At 38.0% G+C, this 23,289-nt stretch overlaps 2 protein-coding genes across 4 annotated transcripts; one reads left to right on the plus strand and one right to left on the minus strand.

Moving 5' to 3' along the window:
• Positions 1–366: 366 nt before the first annotated feature.
• Positions 367–11,366, minus strand: tgfbr2l (transforming growth factor beta receptor-like). Of its 3 annotated transcripts, none has more exons than XM_081713187.1 (7): positions 11,320–11,366; positions 6,503–6,650; positions 5,453–5,655; positions 4,517–5,358; positions 4,107–4,248; positions 2,082–2,209; positions 367–1,777 (listed from the first exon to the last, which is right to left on the minus strand). In XM_081713187.1, the coding sequence occupies exons 2-7, from the start codon at positions 6,562–6,564 to the stop codon at positions 1,484–1,486; spliced, it is 1,671 nt and encodes a 556-aa protein (XP_081569313.1). In that variant the 5' UTR covers positions 6,565–6,650; positions 11,320–11,366; the 3' UTR covers positions 367–1,483. The 3 variants fall into 3 exon arrangements, with proteins under 3 accessions (XP_081569313.1, XP_081569312.1, XP_026886611.2); XM_081713186.1 differs by lacking the exon at positions 11,320–11,366 and adding an exon at positions 8,504–10,571; XM_027030810.3 differs by lacking the exon at positions 11,320–11,366 and adding an exon at positions 10,313–10,568.
• On the plus strand, positions 11,117–22,053 carry snx4 (sorting nexin 4). Its single transcript, XM_027030812.3, has 14 exons — positions 11,117–11,270; positions 11,989–12,113; positions 14,917–15,055; positions 15,129–15,278; positions 15,541–15,588; positions 16,078–16,133; positions 16,355–16,427; positions 16,691–16,752; positions 17,306–17,371; positions 18,490–18,579; positions 19,163–19,262; positions 19,638–19,783; positions 20,109–20,223; positions 20,588–22,053. Exons 1-14 carry the CDS (start codon positions 11,181–11,183, stop codon positions 20,633–20,635), a joined length of 1,308 nt encoding a protein of 435 aa, XP_026886613.1. The 5' UTR covers positions 11,117–11,180; the 3' UTR covers positions 20,636–22,053.
• The last annotated feature ends 1,236 nt before the right edge of the window (positions 22,054–23,289 follow it).

Here is a 23,289-nt window from a genome sequence, read left to right on the forward strand (position 1 = left end):
AGCTGAAATGTGCAAGAGGTTTAAAAAATCAACACAATGATATATAAACCCTTTATGAGTATATGATCTATACATTTGTGACACCAGTTCACAGTTTGAAAAGGACAAACTGGCTCAATAGATCTGTCCTTCATCAGTAATGTATAACAGCCTCTTTTTGGTTGTTTACACAATTATTTCTTCCAAAAATCTTTTTTTTCCTTCATTGTCTCTTCACTCAGTGCATGATCTGGCTTATTCTATAAAGCCACAGATTATATCCTCTCTCTACAGGCTACTTGTTTAAAATGAATTCTGCAACAATCTGTTTAATACTGTGACTCATTTCCCAAAATAATCATAGTAATGGTAAAGTCTAGATTTAGATTAGTGATACTCTGCCCTTGTCATCAAAGGACTTTGTCCTCTGACTCTTGGGAAATGTACTGAATTTAATTTCACACAAAAACAAAGTCAGGACAAGTTAATTGGCATCCCATGTCTCCTAATTGGTACATGTCCTTTTACTCAGGCATGTTAGCTTTCTAATGAGAAATTGGCTGGGTGAATATCTAAAACAATAAAGAGTGCTTTGATTAGTTAATTGTTTATGATCTAAATCTAGTGCAAACTCTTCCCATGACCTCTGGGTATATGAGTGTATGACCCCACTGGGTTAGACAAGTTAGTATTAACTGAAAATGGCAAGTCACCAATTAAAGAAGCTTGGCATATGAATGATTGTAAACCTCAAGTCCATAGCAGATTGCAAAAGAGCTAAGAATTGTTTCCATAAAGAAATGCGTATGAGCACTGATCAAATTAGAGAAATGATAAAACTCTGACTTTCTTTCATTTGAAAAAAATGTTCCACTAGTGTGTTGGGCCTTTGACACATATACTTACTTTAGGGCCTGTGGTTAATCAAATTGAAACCCTCTAAAAGCCAAGCTCATGGGAAGACCACAGTGTTGTTAAAAGAAAGCAACTCAGAGGGCAATGGAAAAATCTTAAATGAGAAAATGATGTGTGGTAAACAGTTTTTGGAAAACTATGCTAGCACAGTGAGGTCCCTGTCCCTTGCTCCTGCTACATTAACTTTCCATCTCTCATTCAGGATCATTTAAGACTGGCATATTGCAGTCTGTAAAACTAGTATTTTAAATATCTGCTGGGGTGCCGAAGACTGAAGCTTAAATTGCTACCCCAAAATGTGGTTCACATGCTGCTGACTGAGGGCAACATACCCCTTTTGCAGGAGCAGTCTACCGAAGAACTAAGAAGTTATGGGAATGGGATAAACTCAAAGTCAGAAGCTATATTTTCTTACTTGGAATTCTTCAGTCCTTGTTCAGTCGTATAATATGTTCATTAATTCTTTTTGCACCAAAACAAAAGCTGATATTTAGATAAACAATAATAAGAAACCAATGGAGACCAGCTCCACATATTGAACCAATATGGTATACAAAAATAAGTCTGTCTTGTAGGCCTTTGGGAGTGGTCACACTTCACTCAGTTGCCTGATGGGGCCAGTATCCTGGGTTGCAGCTGTAGTAGGAGCTTGTGGATGGGATGGAGATGTTGGTGAGCTCCCAGTGCTGTGCTCCATGCAGGGAGAGGCGAGACAGGACTCTGGCTGCTCTGTGGAGCTAGGAAGAAGAACGGTGATTGTGGTACTCTCCAACTCCTCTTGGGTCAGCGCATTGAAGCGCTCCAGCACACAGTGTGCTGTCAGACGCGCCTCTGGGTCATGGTCCCAGCACTCTGTGATAGTGGCACACAGTAGCTTCATTCCCTGCGAAGGCAACGGCAAAACAGAAAGATTCTTTCTAGATCCTTCATTGAGGAAGAAAACCCACAAAGGATAACAAAACTGATAAGCAAATACGTACAGACAAAACACATTCAAATCCATACACTGTAGTATTAGTATTTACAGGATTGTAAGGAAAGCATAACATTTACTTTACGTGTTATTGAAAACTGGTTTTCACAAATATTTTTGATAATATAACTTAAGACACTATGCATGATTTATACACTGTAATATTTTTTACATTGTAGTTTTGAATTGTAATTTTATACTAAGGAGCACACACTTGGTGTATTGTCCAGCTAGGTGGGATATCAGGACGACCCCTGTCCCTCAGCACCAGATCCCTCATGCTGTCCACGCATGGCTGCTCACACACCTTTGAACCAAATGGAGGTTCATAATTCTTCACCTCTGTCCAAATATCAATAGAGATAAGGATGCATTTCATGTTAGAATGACTTGGACATAATTTCAGTGGCATGTCATTTGGTTAGTAACACTTTAGGTTTCTATGGGCTTCTTGATTTTGCCATAATTATGTACACTTATCAAACCACAAGACCACACTGACGCATTGCTGGTAACGTGAAAAAGCACACTGTAAACGTAAAGAGAATTAAACTATATAGGCAAAAGTATGTGGAGAAATGATTGTCAGACCTATATGACTTTGAAGGTCAACCCACTCCTTAAACATGTGCATTGATATAGTGTTGACTCTACCTTAGGAGCTGTGATAGCGTCCACTTGGCAATGTGCATAGTGATCTATGATGTGTGTGTTTCTTATCAGTCTCTGCACCATGCTCCCCAATGACAAAGCAAAAACAGTTTTTTAGAATGTTTTGTAAATGTATTAAAACTACAAACCGAAATATTCTATTTACATATGTATTCAGCCCCTTCACGTAGTACTTGGTTAAAACACCTTTGGCAGCAATGAGAGCCTCACATTTTTTTTAGAAACTTGATACATCTTTATTTTATAAATTTTTCCCAATCTTCTTGGTAGAAGAAGCTACCCAGGTTGGATGGGGTCATTTTCAGGTCTCTCCAAAGATGTTCATTTGGGTTCATCTCCACACTCTGGCTAGGCCCCTCCATGACATTCAGCTTTCGTGGCGGTATGCTTTAGGTTGTTGTCTTGTTGAAATGTAAACCTTTGATATAGCCTAAGATCTTCAGCACTCTGGAATATGTTTATTTAGGAATAGGTCTACTTTGGAATAGGTCGCTCTGGAACTGCTCTATTTTTCTGCATCCATCTTTCCCTCTATCCTGACCAGTTTCTCTGTCCCTGCTGCAGGGGAAAAAAAAAATTATTTTTGGTATTAATTTTGAGGCTCACTGTCTGGTTTCCTCCATACACACTGCTAGGAATTTTTTACCAAATAGTTCAATCTTCATTTCTTCAGACCAGGGGATCTTGCTTCTCATGGTCTTAGAGCTGTTCAGGAACCTTTTGCAAATGTGCCAGCTATAATTTAACTTTAGTGAGGAATGACTTTCCTGTGTCCAACTGGCAGAACGCTGCACTGATTGTTGTCCTTCCGATGGTTTGGCTGGGTGGTCAGATAGGAAGACTGTTGGTGGTTCCAACTGTCTTCCCTGATGCACACCTCCCTACTCTTGGGGATTTTCAGTGCAGCAGAAACATTCTTGGATCCTTCCTTAGATCTGTACCTTAACACAATCTTGTCTCACAGATCTACAGACAATTCTTTCAATCTCATGGTGCAAATGGACTCAAGTGAAGTAGTAGATGCATTTCCAGAATCATTGATAAAAGTAGAATGCACCAGAGCACAACTGTGACTATCATAACAACTACCATTATGTAAATTTGATATTTTAGTCTTTTATTTTAATACATTTACAAAACATTAAAAAACAGTTTTGCTTTGTTGTGGTGGAGTATTGTGTGTGGATTGATGAAAAAAATATCTATTTCTAATTTTTTTATAGTTATGTCTGTAACATTACATTTTGGAAAATTTAAAATGGTCTGGAAACTTTCCATATGCACTATATGAAGTCATTATTTTATTTACATGATTTACTTTTACATTATTTTATTTACTTTAACAGCATATGTCAGATTCCCTTGTCCAGAGTGACATACAGAAGTGCTTTGTAGTCTGAAATATACTGCAATATATAGTGCAATCATAGCATTTTATGAATTCTGTAATATCCTGTATAGAACATTGTTGTGATTGATGTTTAAGTTAGCAAATTCTAGATAAAATGTGTAGCCCAAATGAGTTGCATATATAATAATTTCTAGTTGGTAGTCTCATCTCTCTCACCTCCTATGACATCACAGCGAGAGGCCATTTCCCACAGCACCAGGGCCATGGAATAGACATCCATCTGTTTGAAGGACTCCAAGTCCTCTAGGTTCACTCGAGATTCTAGGACTTCTGGAGCCATGTAGCGTGCAGTGCCAACCTTGGTAAGACCGAGCAAATGAGTGAACTTCAGGTGGTTAAGTTCTTCAGTGCCATTATATCTGAAATTTGTGATTTATCAGTGGGGCATCTTATATATAGAATATATTATAAGAATTCTGTACACAAAAATATATTTTGCTAATCCCCTAAATGGCAGGTTTTATGGAGATTTTTTACATTAAAGGGGCCTAAAGGATGCATAAAAGTGACAGTATAAAAATGCTTTCAAGAACAAAGCAGGTACCATGGGTATTTATACTGCTTACCTGTCCACTGTTAGCAAAGTCATCCACAGTGAGCGTTAGATCCAACCGCAGAGCCAAGCCAAAGTCGCACAATACACACTCTCTGGGGCTTTTCACCACAATGTTGCTGCTCTTCAGGTCGCGGTGAGCTATGGGCACTTTTGACATGCCACTGAGAGTGGTGTCACTGTGTAGGTGTGCTAGTCCTCGTGCCACCGAGCCAGCCATTGCACAAAGCTCGGTCCAGCTGAGGACATGGCTGGCTAGGAAGTCCTGCAGGTTACCCAGGGCATGATAGGCCATGATGAGCCAGTACTGCCTCTGGGGGGTACTAGCTGTACCACCACGCTCCTCTGCTGTGAGAAACTGTACAATGTTCTCATGTTTTAAGTTGGCATCAGAGAAGATGGCCCTCTCATTGCGCCATGAGGCATACTCCACAGCAGGAAAAATTTTCACTGCCACTGTTTCATATTGGCCACATTCACTGTGGTTGAGTTGTGCACGCCACACCTCAGCAAATCGCCCTTTACCTACTAGCGCCTCCAGCTGGATGGGTAGGTGCTCTGTGTTGTGGTTTAAGCTGTTTGCGCAGCTTGATGACATGTCTGAATTTGCGTCATTACTGAGTGACAGAAGCTTGCCATGGTAGTCGATGCCATTGGCTTCACGAATGCAGCCATCTGGTGGTTTGAGGGACTGGTAATGAGTGCGCTTTGGGGGCCAGTCTTTGGGCTGTTTGTTCTGCTGGCGTGTACGGTAGAGATAGAAGGCCATAGCAGCAATGACAGCTACCAGGAGTAAAGGAACCAGGCTTATTACAACTACTGGAATCACGTCTTTACTTTTGAGCCTGGAAAAACCTAAAAGTAAATGTTAACATGTTATGTCTGCATCTGACTTAAACCATATCCAACTGTCACTGAAAAAGAAAAAGTAAAATATGTTAGAATTTACCATTTGTTCCTTTGTCAAAGATGAGCTTGTCATTGCAGTCTTGCTCTTTGATACAGCTGCAAAGGTAGAGCATACTCTTCTCAGAGGGCACAGGAGTCATCACGCATTCAGAGGAGCTGTCATTAGACAGCACTGTGTTCTCCAGTGCATGGCGTGGATTATGACACAGAGTTTGTACAGTCAAACTCTCATTCACCTTCTTCCTGTGAAGAACACACATGCATTCATTCAGGCTGCAAAATTAAAGGGTTTTTTTGTAATGTAATTTTAACATAGATAAGATACTCAAATCTTTCTGAATGTTTAGGAACATTCTTCCAAGGCAAAAAGAGAGAAATGAATAACCAGTGTTTGGGAAATCACTGCTCAGTTTTCTTTGTACTTGTTTCCAAAGTCAACTCTTTTCTGAAAGTTATAAATGTGTTTGTTCTTCACCCTGTGTGAGTGATGAACAGGAGTTTTTATTTGACCATTTTATTTGAGTAGTGTTCTGTTTTGCATTCCCCGAGAGAATTGGCTCTCCCTCAGTATGCCCAGTTACTACGCGGTCAATCAGCGGTCAGTTCGATTAACTTCCCAGAAAACCTCCCCAGGGGCCAAACTGGGTGGAACTAGCTCAAGGGAAATCTTTAAAAACAGGGTGAATTATCATAGCAATGGGCCAGAAAGGAAAAGCTCAGCTAAAATCCTTGTTAATTTAAATCAGAGTATGGTACGCTGGAGTTTGCTGCTGCTTTTGGTCCTTTAAGCATGTCTTTAAGCATGTCTTTAAGCATGTTATCATTTCAATACACGGAGCAAACTATAACATTTGTAGGACATTTAAAAATAGCTGGTTACTAATGACAAACTGAGTTTGTACTGTATTATACATAAATGTCATGTTTATTAAAATTGATAAGGGCTGTGCTCTGGCTATGTCTAAATCATCCACTATGGCTCCAGACTCAGTTATAGACTACTCACACCTCAATACAGAAGGAAGAAATATTTGTTCAGCTTAAGAACTTTGTGTACTGTTTAATAAAAAGTGGCATGGCCCATACTTACCATATAGCCACGCAGACTTCTTCAGCCAGCGTACAGAAGGAGCTGAAGTTACAGTTACTCATGCAGATGTTGTCCTCACAGACAGGATTGGATTGATCACACCACTTACAAAAATTACTTGTAGGAGTGAATGCACTGACCTGAAATACTAAAATGTGCAAAGACAGAAGTAGAGCATTTATGAACTTAAAAGGAAGTAATATAGGTCACTTGTATAATGCAACATGTTTTACCAATCTCTAGAGAATTTCTAGACAATTTCTAATGAAGTTATAGCACTGACATCAAGTCATCACACCATAAAAACATACATAAGTCATGATTTTGTTAAAATTTCTACAAAGAGAATCCTTAACAGAAATAATAAATAAGAAAACCACAAACCCTTAATTGCTTGAATGCATAGATATCTGCTTTAGATTATAGCATGGAGTATTTTGGTCGTAATGCTATATCATAATGAAAATTGTGATGAGAAATCACTGGAGCAATTAAAGTCATAATGACAGCCGCATTCAAGATAGTATCTATGGCCAACCCTGTAGGCAATGTTGTAGCCTCTCTGGAGGCTATAGCGAGCTAAGTGGATTTGGATGATGTGTGTTGGGATGTGTGTTGGGATAGATTTTGTTTGGTTCTCTCTCTCCCTCTCCCTACCCCCCCCCCCTCCTTTGTGTGTATGTTTTGAAGGTGAGGGTCGTGAGTGCTGTGATAATGTGGGTGTAAGGAGCAATCCTTCCTACGCATCGTCTCTCCACTGTCCTTACACTGCCACATCACAACCATATTAATTGTTGATTGAAAGCAGATGGGGGGTTCACTCTGAGAGTGTGGTGATCTAACAGAACTGAATAAACATTAAAAGAAGCTGCATAGATATTTCACAAAGACTTCCAGATGTTCACTGATGCCAACCATCAAAATATAGATGTGAATGGGGGGAGTGGGGTGGAAAAGAAAAAAATAAAAGGCTGGATAAGCAAAAAAGCCTCCTCTATAAACTTTCAAGTAATTAAAATCAGCACTGACTGCTCCAGAAATAAATTGAAGCCAGAAGTGTTCATTCTGGCCAAGTTTGAAGCACAACCCCTTTGTACTTATGGGAAATCCAAAGGCCGCATGCTTACAGGAGGCCCAGAGATGTTGGCTTACAGTTATTTGCTTTGCAGTCAAGCACGCTTTCTTCTTCAATCCCTACTTGTAATTCACAAGTTCTATCAACTCTATTAAATTCTATTAAAATCTATTAAATTCTTATTAAATTCTTAATATGGCATGAGGCAACTCTTTAAAAGAGATTACTATCTGTGTTACTATCTTTTGATGTCTGATATAATACAGAATTAAGTGCTGTAGAGATCATAGTATATTTTTAAAGAATTAAAGTAACCTTAAACATCATTATATTTTATTTTTAAAACAAATCTGCAGCTCTTTTCTGGCGAGCCGTAACACTGCACCAATTAGGTTTCACCTGCCCCAGCACACCTGGTTGAACTCAATGAAAGGCTTGTTAATGAGTGCCTGGACAGAATGGTTTGTTTCAACATGGAACACACTAAACATTTCAGTTTGCCTGTCGTGTCTTAGAAGAAAGGAACATTGCTCTGAAACCTCTGAGATTTTCAGTGTAATATTCAAATTCAGCCACTGGGTGGCATATTTATTCCACTAGCATGTTCCAAAGTGCTTCCTAAATAAATTAATCACAAAGCATAATCAAAACATAACTTTTCTATGAAGTTCCCAAGCTCAATAATAATACATATATACTTCATCAAAACGTTTATGGCTCAGTTAATTTCTTAGAATAAAGTCAGAGGATGCTGTCATCACTGCATTACTCTTATCCTTCCTATATTGTTTTTAGAACTCAAATTCATTTAGAACACAGACAGGAGAGACCAACTCTTAGAGCTGCCAATGAAATGCTTATTATATCATATCAAATGAACAAAAACATCTGTTTAGCAAATAGTTAAATTTAGCCATTTATCTTACTTGTAATCATTCTGATTCTTTTCCCTGAGTTACTATTTCCTGCACAAAAAAAAAAAAAACAGAAAGAAAAAATGCAAGAGAAACATAACAGTCCCTCTTTCTGCTCTCTGGGCATGACACAGGGTGGCTTACAGCATGTCAGTAACTTACATAACCTTCATTTTAGTTCTGACAACATTAGCATTGTGTGAAACTGAGACAGCATGTCAGAAGAGAGAACGTCACATCAGGTTCTTGAGATCTTTTGTCTTTGTATAGTAACATTCTTCCAAGCTGGTCTCACCTCACCACATGTGCCCTCTGTCTCTTTCAGTATTCACCAGTTATTTTAAATAACACAGTTTCAAACAACAGCTGGTGTATGGTGTGAATGAAAAAGAGGTTACGGATTTTTCTCTCCACCCACACAGTAATATTTCATAATTGTTGGTGAAAGTGTAACTGCTCGCTCACACACCCAGTCCATTTAAGGGGGCCTCTGTAATGCAACAAAGATAATTTGGAATCTCAAGATGGATTTCCTGCTGGAAATTTCCATTGCATATTACAGTGACATTTTAGTCTAGTCACAGTCCATTGCATCTTTTTATCTTGATAGCATAAATCCTGTTTTAAATTGCAGTATTTCAAGTATATAATGTAGGGTTCCAAATATACACTTTCAGCATATGTGACTATGCAAATTGTTGTGTAGAAGAAATATTTCTATGCTGTTATATGTCAGGATCATTCTGTTTGTGCCATAGGCTTAACACATTTTCTTTCAGAAACAGAGGGAAATGCAGATGATTATATTAAAATCTATTCATAGTATCTGCCAGTCACATTATAGCATACAATGTTTTGCGATCCCTAATCCTAAACATTAATAACATGCATTAGCGCAACAACAGTAAATTTAATGAGCAAAAATCCTGGAGTGATTATTTTCATTTTTAGTATAATATGTGAAGTCTAATTGTAAATAGACAGTATGAGAAATATACAGTTAATCCTAATTCTATTCTGTGTATTTTCTACACTTAAATCTTATGAATTAAGACAAGCAACCAACCATAAAATCCACAGATATTTGTCATTTGACATATTTCCACTTTTTCATTTTTAAAGTGTGTAAACAGTACAATATGTCAAACTGATAAGACATTCTTTATTCTTCCCAGGGCATAATCTTACTTAAATCACAAGAATGAGGAAAAGATTTACCCTAAAATGTATGTCGTTTGATAAAAGCATACAGTGCTTATTTAATGCATTATGACAACTTGGGGATTTCAGTGGGAGAATGAGGTAGAAGAGACACTGGATGTGAAGCTTTTGTACCTTTCAACTATTTTCATAACAATCAATTACTGTGTATCTGTCTATCATAAACATCAAATATTTAAATAATGAATGCGTAGTATCAGTATTAAGTCAAAAACTAATACCAATACTGTGCAAACATTATCTTCGCATTAAAACCTTTGTTTCAAGGGCTATTTGCTTCAGGCAACGTAAGTGAACACAAAATTGACGGTTTTTAACTTTTCCTATGTAAACGTTCCACTAAGAATCACTTTTAAAAGTGTTCACACTTTATCTTAAACCTAAGATGCATTAGATTTTTTTTAACAAAAGTTTTTTTAAAGCTTTGTCTGACATTCTGTTGTAGACTGTCAAGTTCAAATAAGATAGCAATGATCGATTAACGGATCCAGTGAAAACAGGCAAATTTTTGATCGCCGTATACTTGGCTACAAACCAATGATCACTGCAGCAGCTAAATACGGCGAAAAGGCGAGCAATAGACTAAGATATCCTACTCACGAAGCGACAGAAGAACAGATGTTAGAATCGAGAGCCTCCAGTGTCTGTGCCCCATAATCTTGAGCGAGATTTCAAATCAGAGTACTCCGAATCAGAGTACTCCAAGATATTCGATGGTCTGTAGGATAACCCTTTCTTTACATTTCTTTGTCAGGGACAAAGATAAATTCACATGTAGGCTATGAACTTTTAGGCTATAGGCTATCACGCTGTAAGAGGAGTTGCTGGGACTGAAGCTTTTTTTTTTTTTTTTGGTTTAGCATTACTTGTAGGCGGATCCAGATGTTTTTAATCCAGCTGTATGAAGGGGCCGGCCCTGGAATTTGAGTTTATTAAAGTAGTAGTCTATTCAAAGGTCTATTCAATACTCTATACTCTTATCATCACAGGATAAATAGGTAAATACAAGATATTTTGCTAAAATATATGATTTTAGGAAGAATAGACTAGCCTGGATTATAACCAAATCAACATGACTACAGTGAACATGCTCTTTTTAATGGCATGGGTCCCACAGAGCGAAAAGCAAATATTAACATACTTAATGGTGATGGATGTTTGGTGTTGTGTCATTTAATTTCTTTCTGAATAGATTTACATATAAATTGACCTCTTTGTTTTGTTTTTAATGTCTCCATTTTGGTCTTCTAATTGTTATCCTAGGCCTATTTAATATACTTTCTTAATTTCCTGGCACACCACAGTGAATCATTTTTGACAACCTTCATATTTCCATCTCAATTATTTTTATTCCACAACTTCTCTGTCTCTTTTCGCTGAAACATGCGTATCAGTGATATAATCATAACATAACAGACACAGAGGGGGTTGTTGAACGGCGCATGCACCGAAATAGGAAACAGTCGGAATGATGGCGGACACGGGAAGTGAAGACGTAGCGGTGATCGGAAACACTGATCAAACCCCTTCGGAGTTACAAAACAATATTAAAAACACGGTAAAAATAGTTGTTTTCTGTTGATTTAAACAAAATACGAACGTGTTACCTGAGCTATGGATAAGTCAGAACCGATTCAATTCAGAGAGGCCCGATGTCCGTCCACGGACTCGCTTGGATCATGATAGCTGGGTTAGCTGGCTAGTCATCTAGATTATGAACAAGTTGTGCAATAGCTCACTGCGTAGCCTTTTCAGAATTTTTAACGATCCTTCTTTTTTTTTCTTTTTTTCAGCAAACATATTTGCTTGCTAGCTAGTCATGTCACAGAACCGCAAGTAGATAGCGATATCTGTACAGCTTGTTATTAAATAACTAGCTAACAGTTAACTAACTATCTTACTGATGTTTGATGCTAGAGAACACATTAAAACACCTTTAGCTAATTGTGTATAAGATAACAAATTTCAAATTCCTATTCTTGTATTTGACTTCCACCTCGAAGCTCAGTAAGTAAAGGAACAAGAGAGCTAGGTTGGTGTTATGCTAACTAGGTATTAAGCTACGTGGGTCATAGGAACATGAATCCACTGTGTAAGTGTGTCTGTTATAGTTCATCAGATTTGTGATGTTACTTAAGTACCAGAGGGTCAGGCGAATGCTTTAGACCTAGGTTGGCTAACTTGAATAATGCGCGGATTTCCTTCCTATGTTTTCCTTTGTTGTTTATTATGTAAACACATTATTAATAGATACTTATTTACTTTTCACTCCACAGATGGTTGAGAAGGGGGGCACTCTCTTGAAGGGACTGGAGATCAGCGTAGCTGAGGCAGAGAAGAGAACAGGAAAAAACGCAGTCAGCATACAGGAAACGTACACTGTATATCTCATCGAAACAAGGTAAATTACTTCACTTGCCCTTCTCTCTTCCCCACTATTAAGTTTGATGATACTGAAGTAAAAAGATGAATTCAACTTTTTTTTTTTTTTTAATCTCAGTACCTTATCAGTTTTGAGTATGTTTCAGATTTTGTTATATTGCTCGAGTACATAAAGTGATTTAAAAAAAAACAGGTCCAGTAGTACCATTGGTCTTATGTGACCAGTCTGCTTATGTAATTTGGCCTCTTGAGCCCCAAACTTCATTGAACCTAACTTTTCATGAATTCCCCTTCCCTTGGTACTGTACAATTAGTGGAACTGTACAGTTGTGTTGTGGTTGATGTGTGGTAAGTAAAAGGAAGGGAAGCAAAAGCTAGGTGGAAATGTTAGGTATGCTCAAAACCAGTATGTCCACATGACTGAATATAACAGAAGACTTAAAGATAATTAGCCATTGAAGGGTTGAGCTTTTTGGATATTCATTTTATTACTATCCTACTGGTCTTAGAATTATGTTTTTTTTCTTAGGAAAAAGGTACCCTTTGATTGTATGTGATTACTTATTCTAGATTAAACACTTATTCTGACCAAACACACTTTCTATATTAATGCCATATGGGTAAAGGATGGCCAGGTCATGTCCTTATGCCAGAGCATGTCTCTCTTGTCTTCCCTCACATCTTTTATTGATAAGAATTGTGGAAACACTAAACTGTGCTACATTGTGGCTGTCTAGTACTAGACTTCCCCAGCCCTGCTTGGAGCCTGTAGGCTCCCAGAAACTGCAGGCTGGTGTATAGCTGCACAAGATCCCCAGCACAAGTGTGAAACGTAACAATGGCTGGAGAGGCATTCCAGGTTCGGGATGCATAGTATGCATTAGTGTTTACAAAGATCATCCTCTTTCCTTCAGTTAAGATGGCTTTACAGTGTTGCACAGTGCTCAAGCCGTAGTCTCTACTGATCAGAAAGTCTGTGCAACAGAGGTTTACTTTCTTCTTTGTCTCTCTTACGTTTTGTGTTTCTCTTGCCCAATAGCGCTGCTGGAAACCAAGATGTCACTTTTTATGTAGGAGCTGAGTCGGCAGTTTGAACCACTGTACACTGTCTCAACTGTTTTGACTTTTGGACCACAGGCATATACAGTACAGACTCAGTCACAAGACCCATTCATAAACATCAACATTTTCCTTTTTATCGGCCCATCTAACCTGTTGGGCCATGTTGTGTGCTACCATTTGAGCAGTGCCGCTTTGTGGAAAACATTCAACACATACAGCAGGGTCACCATAAAAGATAGGATCTGTTGGCTGCAGAGAGTTTCTGTGGGGGCACAATGTTCAGTGGTAATGCAGGCTGTTCCACCATTGATTCATTTTTAAACAAAACACTACAAATAGAAAAATCCTGTGTTGCACACTCATGGCCTTGGAGTGCACAGAGTCATGTTGCTAGATCACACCATAAAAGAAAAGACATGTTTTCTTAAGGATTTGTGCAAGCTACACATTATTATTATTATTGTTGTTGTTGTTCTTGTTGTTGTTGTTGTTATAAGTAAACCCAAAGATGCTTTTCAATAAGCAATAAACATTAGGGATTAGAGAGATATTAAGAAAGGAAAGTTTTAAGCAAGGATTTGAAAGAAGACTGTGATCAGCAGTTACAGAGAGATTGAGGCAGAGTTCCAAAGTTTGGGGTCAGCACCGCTGAAGGATCTGCTACCAATGGTTGAATATCTAGTTGCATGTGTGCATACATCGTGGGTTTATTTATCCCATACAACACAGGGGGAGCGGTTTTGGGGTGACTGGGTTCTTGGGCACAGTCATGCAGATGGGAGTGCAGAGTGCCTCCCAGTGAGTGTGGCACTCCTGCTGCTGCTGTACTGAGGGTTATTAGCATAGAGTCCATTATAGGGTATCATTTCCTCCCTGGAGTACTCTGTATCCTGAGCTCTTATTTCAGAGGCTCCCTCATCTCTCTCTGTCCCTGCTTTGCCCTGCTTTTCCCTGCTTCTCTGTCTGTGTGCATTTCTGCCAACTGTATTATTGCATGTAAACTAGATTGCCTGTTTCTCATTAAGTGTAATGCTTTGCTAACTAGTGAAGCAATGTAGGGAACGCTTCATACAAGACCTTTGTTCTGCTGCTATATACTAGGTTTTTTAGTGGTGCTCTGCCCTTAAATTAGAAGCACTCCTGGTTCCAGGCACCCAGCATTACACAGTTGAACTTCTGGTATGTGTTTATTATAGACCCTTAAGATTTCTTCCTTTATTGTCTAAACTTAAGCCATCTGAAAGTTTGTAGCTCTTCTTTGTGTTTGTCAACTTAGTTTTATTTGGGATGTTGGATTAAACTGTTTGAGCAAACTCACATTTCACTGGTAAGTTTTTATTTATTTTTTTAAATTTCTGTTTATCAATTTATTTATTTATTTTTGGGTTTCTTGAAACCTCTGTATAAGTGTTTTTATTCAGAGTAGTTCAGTATCCGATATTTTGTGCCTTGATTTTCCTTCAGCTACTTGAGGGGGTGGTAGCAGAGAACTTGGCTTTGACCCATGAGGTCAAGGTCAGAGCTCAGCTGATATAATTCTGCCACAGCCATTGTTCCTTGGAGGAAAACAGTTTCATTTATGGCTGTCAAAATGCCAGCATTTTCATTTGGCAAAATACTAATGCTGACTTATGCAAATCATGACCATAGTGTTATGCTTGGTTATATCGATTAACCCCAAGATATAGCTATAGCAGCTATCAGTTACGTTGGGCTTTAAAATGGCTAACAAAAACCTTGATCAACTCTTTCTGCTTCAGGGCGGTGGATAATGTGTCTGAGGTTGCCAATCCCACCCCTGACTCGCTTTGGAGGCGCTACAGCGAATTTGAGATCTTCAGAAACTATTTATTAGTCACCTATCCATTTGTAGTCGTTCCACCTTTGCCAGAGAAACGGGTAAGAGAAGTGTCTTCCTCAATTGCTTGCAGACATTTGTAAGATTGCAGCTGACTGTTTGTTGGTGTTGCAGGCAGAGTTTGTGTGGCACAAACTGTCTGCAGACAATATGGATCCAGACTTTGTGGAGAGGCGTAGGGTTGGGCTAGAAAACTTCCTGCTCCGGGTTGCTTCCCATCCAGTCCTGTCTAATGACAAGATCTTCTACTCCTTTCTCACTCAGGTAGTGCTGATTGGAGAAAAAAAGTTTCAATGAAACACTTCCTCAATATCTACTAATCAGTCCAAAGTTCCTTAACCCTAAACTGTACTGAGTTACCCCAAACAAATAATATAGTATTTCTGCTGAGATCCCTAAACATTAAGCACATTTTAATTTATAAAAAGATTTTCCATATTGACTAAGGTTGCACACTTTGATAGTATCTTCTGTTAGGCAGTTATGGTATTTGTCAGTGTCAAAATATCTCTTCATTGTCCCACAGGAACAAGGCTGGAAGGAAGTGGTATTTGAGACAGGATTTCAGGCAAAGGTATTTAATTAGTGATTTATGTAAATGTATGTTCATGCACTCCCTGAGACCCATACTGGATGTCTGTAATATCATTGTTGATGTGTAGCTTGACTGTATTTCTAATTATAAATTGATATGCCATACCAATATGGAGTTGAATTAATATGAATGCATCATTAAGATCTAATTGTTCTCAACATGATAATGACATGAGGCAGTTAAGGTACTACTGCTGTGAAGAGTGTTTTATCAGTACATGCTAGTATATATAAATAACCAGAGGAAGTCTGTTTTAGCAGCCTGGACCAACCCAGTGAGAGCAGCATAGTTTTTTCTTTCGTGTGTGTGTGTGTGTGTGTGTGTGTGTGTGTGTGTGTGTCTGTGTGTTTGAGTTTGACTTTTTGCAGTGTTTAAAATCTATGAAGGGACTGAATAAAGACTGAACCTCAGTAGTTTTTTGTTTTATGTCTGTTGTTTTGTGTTGGGTTTTTTGGCCACCTTTTATAGGCAGATTCGAGGTTGAAGGCTTTAAATGCTACTTTTAGGGTGAAGAATCCAGACAAGTAAGTTATTTAATGCAGAATTTCTTTGACATATAGACAGTTTTATCAGTAGTATAGTGCACAATTATTAGAATGGCTTCTTTCAGAAAAAAATTAATTGTTTAAAAAAGAGGACTGACAGCAGGAGTGTCAATCCACATCATATTATGTTGTTTCAAGTCTTGACCCCTTTGTCTGTCTCTTCCCCCATCTCGCTTTCTCTTGCTCACTCTCTCCCTCAGGAGGTTTGCAGAAATGAAGCACTATGGAGACGAACTGCAGTCTGTTATATCGCAGCTGCTGCGTGTGCGAGCAGTGAGTATGAACAGCTGCTTGACTTAGAGACACACACACACAGGCAAATAGACTATGAAATCGCAGTACTGCTTCAAGTAATGCTTGCCTTATTTGGACTGAGATTGTGTATAACAGACTAAACCATGTTAATTGCAGTAATGTGTAGTTCCTGCATACGGGCAATCAAATGATATTGGTGCAACACTTTAGCAGATGTCTTCAAGTTTGTATGTTGATAGAGGTGCTAATTTTTTACTAACTAAAGTGAACTCTTTTCTCAGAGAGTGGCTGATCGCCTGTATGGGGTCTACAAAGTGCATGGAAATTACGGCAGAGTCTTCAGGTGGGTGTTTTTTTTTGTTTGTTTGTTTGTTTGTTTGTTTTCTTTTTAAACACACTGAATGCAACAGAACAGCATAGTAACCTATTTAGGGTGGCGTGTATATGGTTCACGTCACTGATCATACCCATCAGATTCATGCTGAATGTGATACCCATACACCATGTTAACCTTGAATATTAGTCTTTCACAGATAGTAGCTCACAGTTAAGATCGTAGTTTAACCTGTTACACCATTTTCTTTATGAGCTCCTTTCCTATTCTGAAATTCTAAGGCTGAAACCAAATATTCTGTACAGCTTTATTTGCATGTTTCATGGATGTTTCATAAGCATTTGAAGCTTGACATAATTTAATTTTAGTAGTTATCACATATTAAAACGTAATTAGCAGTTGAAATGTTATTAGCACAATTTTTCAAATGACTGATCTTTGAAACCAAGCAATTTGTATATAAATCTGACATTCAGAAGCTGTTGTACTTGTTTAGTGCTTCAGATACATTGAAAAATCATACACTAACAGCTGATGAGCAATTCCTTTTTGTTCTGGACAGTGAGTGGAGTGCCATTGAAAAAGAGATGGGAGATGGACTACAGAGTGCAGGACATCATATGGATGCGTGAGTTTGTTTTGCATTGAGTTTGAGTTTCTTACATGCACATGCACACACATCCATACCATATCAATAGGGGGTCACTGCCACATTTATGAGCTATTCTCATGTAACCTTTAAAGGATTAGTGCAGGATTGTGTTGCAACAGTTTTGTGTTTTCGTTTTCCCTGCATGCTACCTTCAGCTTCCCAATCAGCCTATCCTGTTACCCTCAGAGAGCTCATTGAGAGAACTGAAATATGAAGTCCCTGCAGCTTGTAAATCTGATTCTCTGTCCAGAGCGTTAAAACACATTTGCTCAATTGATTTGAAAGCACTCCGGTTTCTAGAGAAGCCCTCACCACTACCACTGACCCCTGTAACAAGTAGCCAGGAAGGTGAGCTTTTGGGAGGCTCCTATTTCAGCTTGGCTGGCTTACAAAAAATGTATCTGTAGCAGCCAGAACCAATAAGATTAGCATATTTCTTGAAACATTGAAGAGATGTTGTTAGAACTTCACTAGAGGATTGGTGCTTGCAGTCGGTGGTGTTAGCCTGATGCTATCCAGCCCACAGCACTTCTCCGTTTGTCAATGCTACCATCTATACTGACGGCTTCCAGATTGCTTCATTCAACTGCAAGGTCATCTGGTCCCAAGCCTGGTCTTGCGGCACCTTGTCATCTGCCAATCATGCTCTCATGAGGGCAAATGGCCTGTCCATCATCAGCTTCCCTCAGTGGCTGTCAGAATGCTCCAAGTATCACATTTCTCAACTTTTCCCAAGAATCAAACAACAAAATTAAACGCATGTGAACGTGATGGCTCTTGATTTGTATTTATGCACCACAATGCTGTTTTTTATGGTAAAAGTTGTCTTTATAATGAAGTGTATTGTAATGTGATTGAAACAGCACGTTACAGTTATTTGTAAGAAGGGCTGTTCCATATTTTGTGGCTTTGCTTTAAGCAGCAGTTTCTATTTCTGGAGTAAGTGGTTTAAAATTACAACACTTACTCTTAATTTCCTCATCTTTATATATTTTATACCATGATGCATTACTGAAACACATTAAAAGCACATTTGAAATATTTTATGCCTGTGTGTATATGAAGTACTTAACAGGAGCCTTTTCTCTTGGTAGGTATGCTGCTTCTATAGACGATATATTGGAGGAGGAGGAGCACTATGCTGACCAGCTGAAAGAATACCTTTTCTATACGGAGGCATTAAGGTTTACTATACAAAAAATATTGGTGCAACAGAAATGGTCTTGGATCAGCTGCAGTAATATGCCCAAATATGAATGTCCTTAATTATATTCATTAAACTGTGAATGACAAACTTTTTTGGATCAGTGTGCCTTCTCTGATCCACACAGTAAAGTATACAGCCTGTATCTATGGCCTCTAAAGCAGAAAAAAAGTATCACACTGCAGAGTTATTTTCAAGCCCATGTGTGTTGGATTAGTGCTGGAAGTAAATGCTGCAGGGAGATCTCATTGGTACTGAGCAGCATGTGAAGCAACTCAATCTGCCCAAAGTCTGGTCTCCATAGACTGCTGAAAGGGCCATTCTATCACAGAGAGCGATATTGATTAGCTAATTTGGCCTTAAAAATTGTCACACAAAGTAGTTAATACTATTAGCCCTTAAGATGTAGTAGAGTGTATAGTGAAGAAAATCTTGTCTGTCCCATTAGGGGTTAAGACCTATTTTAATTGGCTTTAAATTACCATTCTTTTTGTTTGTTTCTTTAGTTGTGCTAGTTTTCAATTAGTTTTTAAGTAGTTGATTTGGTTTTATATTGTATGTAGGGCAGTGTGCAGGAAGCATGAGCTTTGTCAGTTTGAACTGGAGATGGCTGCACAAGACCTGATCTCCAAGAAACAGCAGAGGGAGGAACTGGCTACTGGGGTGAGTGTCCATTCATTTCCCCCTGCAGTGACAGCAGAAATTTCTCACAATGTAGCATGTTTAGAGCATCTTGGAACTAATGGCCCAATGGCATATTCATAATTTTTAAAAGCTTTTTGTTTTTCATAAATTGCCTTCTGGACAAACTGTTGATCACAATTTGAAAAAGCTGATGTCTGGAGAACAGATTAACTCATGTACCTGAGAGCGAGACTAGCTAGATCTTGAAAACTGCAACGGTTTAGAGCACTGTGCTCAGTCACTTATGCTGTCGTTTCATTAATACACATTCTATGAAAAACACTGACTTTTAAGAGAAGATGCTAAACATCCATAAACTCCAAATCTGATAACTTTTTTGCCATCTCTTTGCAGACAGTCCGAACCTTTTCCTTGAAGGGGATGACCAGCAAGCTATTTGGCCAGGAGACGCCTGAGCAGAGGGAGACCAAATTGAAAACCCTGGAGACCCAGATTGAGGAGGGAGAGGAGATGGTGAAGGAGAGAACTGCAGAGTGCGAGTGAGTATTCTTCTCCTTTCCCCACATCTGTTGAGTATGAGTGGAAGTATAGAGTCCCATGCTCATATTATTTTATTAAAACTAACAAAACCTTCTTTATGGTGTTTTTGTGTTTTCCTTTTTTGCTTCTTTTATTAATTATTCTTTTTTTATTTCTGAAAGATGGGTAAGGGGTTGTTCCTCTTTACTTGACTCACCCAGAGTGATGGGCAAGGTCCACCGTTTACTTGTTTTCATCTGAATATGAGCTATCGTCTTAATTCATAATTGCTGCTGGTTCAACATTAGACATGAATAATTATATTGACATTTTTCTCACGTGTAGTGAGTTTGTGAAGAACGCTTGGGAGGACATAGAGAGGTTCAGAGAACAGAAAGACAGAGACCTCAAAGAAGCTCTTATAAGTTATGCCATCATGCAAATCAGCATGTGTAAAAAGGTGAGTGATCCCTTTGCAGACAATAGGGACATATAAAAGGTGAAGTAGTTTTCTGAAGCTCTAAAGAAGGGGGCAGGTTCCTCCTAACATTATAGTGTAATTTAATAGTCAACGGTCAGTGACAAACACCCAAGTATTAAAAGCTCTGTATGATTTATGTATTTATATGTCCATGATATTAAAATAATGATACATTAAACTGATCCTGTTTTGGTTCACAACTGTTGTATTTGAAAAGGAGGTACCTCAAGAGTGTAATCTTTTGTTGGTAACAATAAAAACCAAGTCTTAACAAAATATTGTGGTTTTAACCTCAAATGAAGTGAAATCTAATTGCTGCCCAACCACTGATTTTTGTCTGTAGGGAATTCAAGTATGGAATAATGCTAAAGAGTGCTTCAGCAAGATGTGAGTTGTGTCTCTAGCCAGAGTTTAATACACAGCCATACAGCTGTACAAACATCTCAAGGTAAGAGTGCTGACCTATGATCAGTTGTTCATCTCCTATCATCTCCTGGTGACTATAAATATGTGGACCAAACTGATCCAAGATTAGCATTCTTGCAGAGATGCTCAATAGGTTTGAGCCCTAAGCACAATCTAAGAGGGCACTGGAACCACCATTGCCACAGAAGCACACTCCTAGGCTGACCTAGGGGAATGGAACTTTCCTCTGAATTCTGCATTTTCCTCTGCCACATCCACTTAAATCCAGGAGTATCTTTCATATATGCAGTAAAACACATGCATAAATAAAATAATGAGTGGGGGGAATTTTTAGTGTTATTTCTGTTGTGCTGACTGGTATGGATTATACCAGTTTCATACCAAATTCCCAGAATCTTTGTTTGTGCAAGCTAAAACACAAAGTGGTTTAAACTTTTTATCATTAACAAAATGTATGTACATTGATTTATATCAGGTCTGGAAAATGGACTGTTGGCATACAGGTATTTAGGGTAAAATCATTTTCTTTTTCTTTTTAATGAAGTGACCATGCAAATGTATATGCCATCATTCCTCTTTTGTATGTTTTATACTTTTCGAAAACGGAAGTAATGACTTTGTGTACCTGAAGGAAATGTCTTGTGATCTGCTTACGGTTGCCATCAGTGCCAGAAAGTCTGTGCCACAAAGATATGAGGCTTCAATGACAGAAAGATGTCTGTGAAAACATTGAGTTTCAATACAGGATCATCACATTAAAGTTTCCGTAAACATCTGAAACATGTTCATTTCATTGAAACTTAAAAGTATAAAAAAAAAATAATGTAGTGAGGTCTACATGAGGCAAATACGCTCTGGTAATAAAGCAACCAGGCTTATTGATAACTGAGCTTACATGGCCTGTGGCTGATCTCACTACTGATGTTCATAATAAAATTCTGTATGCTCATTATTAGCACTTTCTGCAAACTGCCAGGACACGCAAACTGTTTTATAACCACTACTCCCTTTAATATGGTCCAATTAGGTTGAAAAATATAAGCCTGCTTTTTGTCTTATGCAAGACCTTATGCAGCATATTTTCTTTGTGGCTACAGATTCCACTTTGAATGCTAGACTTGTAATTTTTGATGATGTGTGGGTGGGTCCGTATTTTGAATTAAATCTGGCTCTGGAGTAATAGGAAGGTCACACAGGAAAGGCAGGGTAATTTATGTTAATTTCTTCTTAACAGTTTTGTGTGGAAATAAGCCTGGCCTACCCCAATTTTTTGGCTGGATTTTTTATGCTGTTTGCTTGCTTGTTTTGTTTCTACACCTTGGAGCTGATTGTACTATATTCGCTGTTTTATTGTGCAAACACTAATAAATACAATTTTCTAAATTTTTTTTTTTTTTTTTACATTTTCATCATATTGTGATTTTAAATGTTTATAATAACATAATTCCTAACACTGTTTAAAAGAATTATCAAAATATCTCCTTTTTGTCTTCATATAATTACTTTTCTCCTAAAAATATATAGTACACCCTCTGAAAATATGGAGTTTCCCAAAAACTGCTGTAGCCAAAGCTAAAGTCATAACAGAATTGTATAATTTGAGAAGGATCTCTAATAAGCTGTAGGTTTGATGGCCCTCCAATGTAGACTATTAGAGATGATGATGAAAACTGAGTTTGGACTATAAAAGTACAGTTGGTACTGGCATAAAACATAATTACTTAGTCAGTCACAAGTACTCTTATCAGTAATGAGGACCTTTTTTAAAATAAAATTAGTTTGGAGTGTTTACTGTCACACTGCTATTTATCATACAATCATTTAAAACTGAAAGATGTGCACAATAACACGACGTTGAGCATGTTAAATAGTGTGTAAATGCTGCCCTCTTGTGGTGTTAGGAGGTTTCTCATTGCTTTACAGACCTCTAAATCTGCGTTGAGTTGTCAGCGTTGTAAAAATGCGGTAAAAACTAGCTGAAGAGCTGATAGCAGACTTATTTAGACGCTTAAAAGTGGAAGAGTGGTAAATTAACAATAGGTGAAATTTTGTCTAAACAGGTTACACACAAGTGGATAATCTGCATTAAAAGATATGTTTAATAAGGTTTATTTAAATCTGATGTATTTAGATTTGTTTCTACAATAATGAGTCTCCACAAGTCTTTTAGTGGGGTTTTAAAATTACTAAGTATGTTAGATTCTAAACAGCCAAGCTACTGTTTTACCTGAACATGTACTGTTATGAAATAGAGAAAATGCATGTAATGGAAAATGTAAGGAGGGATCTCACAATTGCCCGTACCTCTAATAATAAACACTTCTAATAAATTAGTACCAATAAAAAGCATATCTAAGGCATAAACATTTAGCTTTTTTCCCCATTTTGAAAGATACATTAACCCATGCCTCTTAGGATGATTGTGTATTGATGGAATCTCAAAAAAATAAAATGAAGTGTCTAAAGACTGACAGTATTCTATTATGGTGGTAGAAAAAATAAGATAATGCTTTATTGATCCTGATGAACACTGCAGTAGATCAGATAGATCAAAACCATAAAACTTGTACTTTAAGGAGAAAACAGTATATTACATTTCATATCAGTCCTGTCAAGACA

This window comes from Electrophorus electricus, chromosome 4, assembly GCF_041902795.1.
Source record: "Electrophorus electricus isolate QZ-2024a chromosome 4, ASM4190279v1, whole genome shotgun sequence".
NCBI classification, from domain to species: Eukaryota; Metazoa; Chordata; class Actinopteri; order Gymnotiformes; family Gymnotidae; genus Electrophorus; species Electrophorus electricus.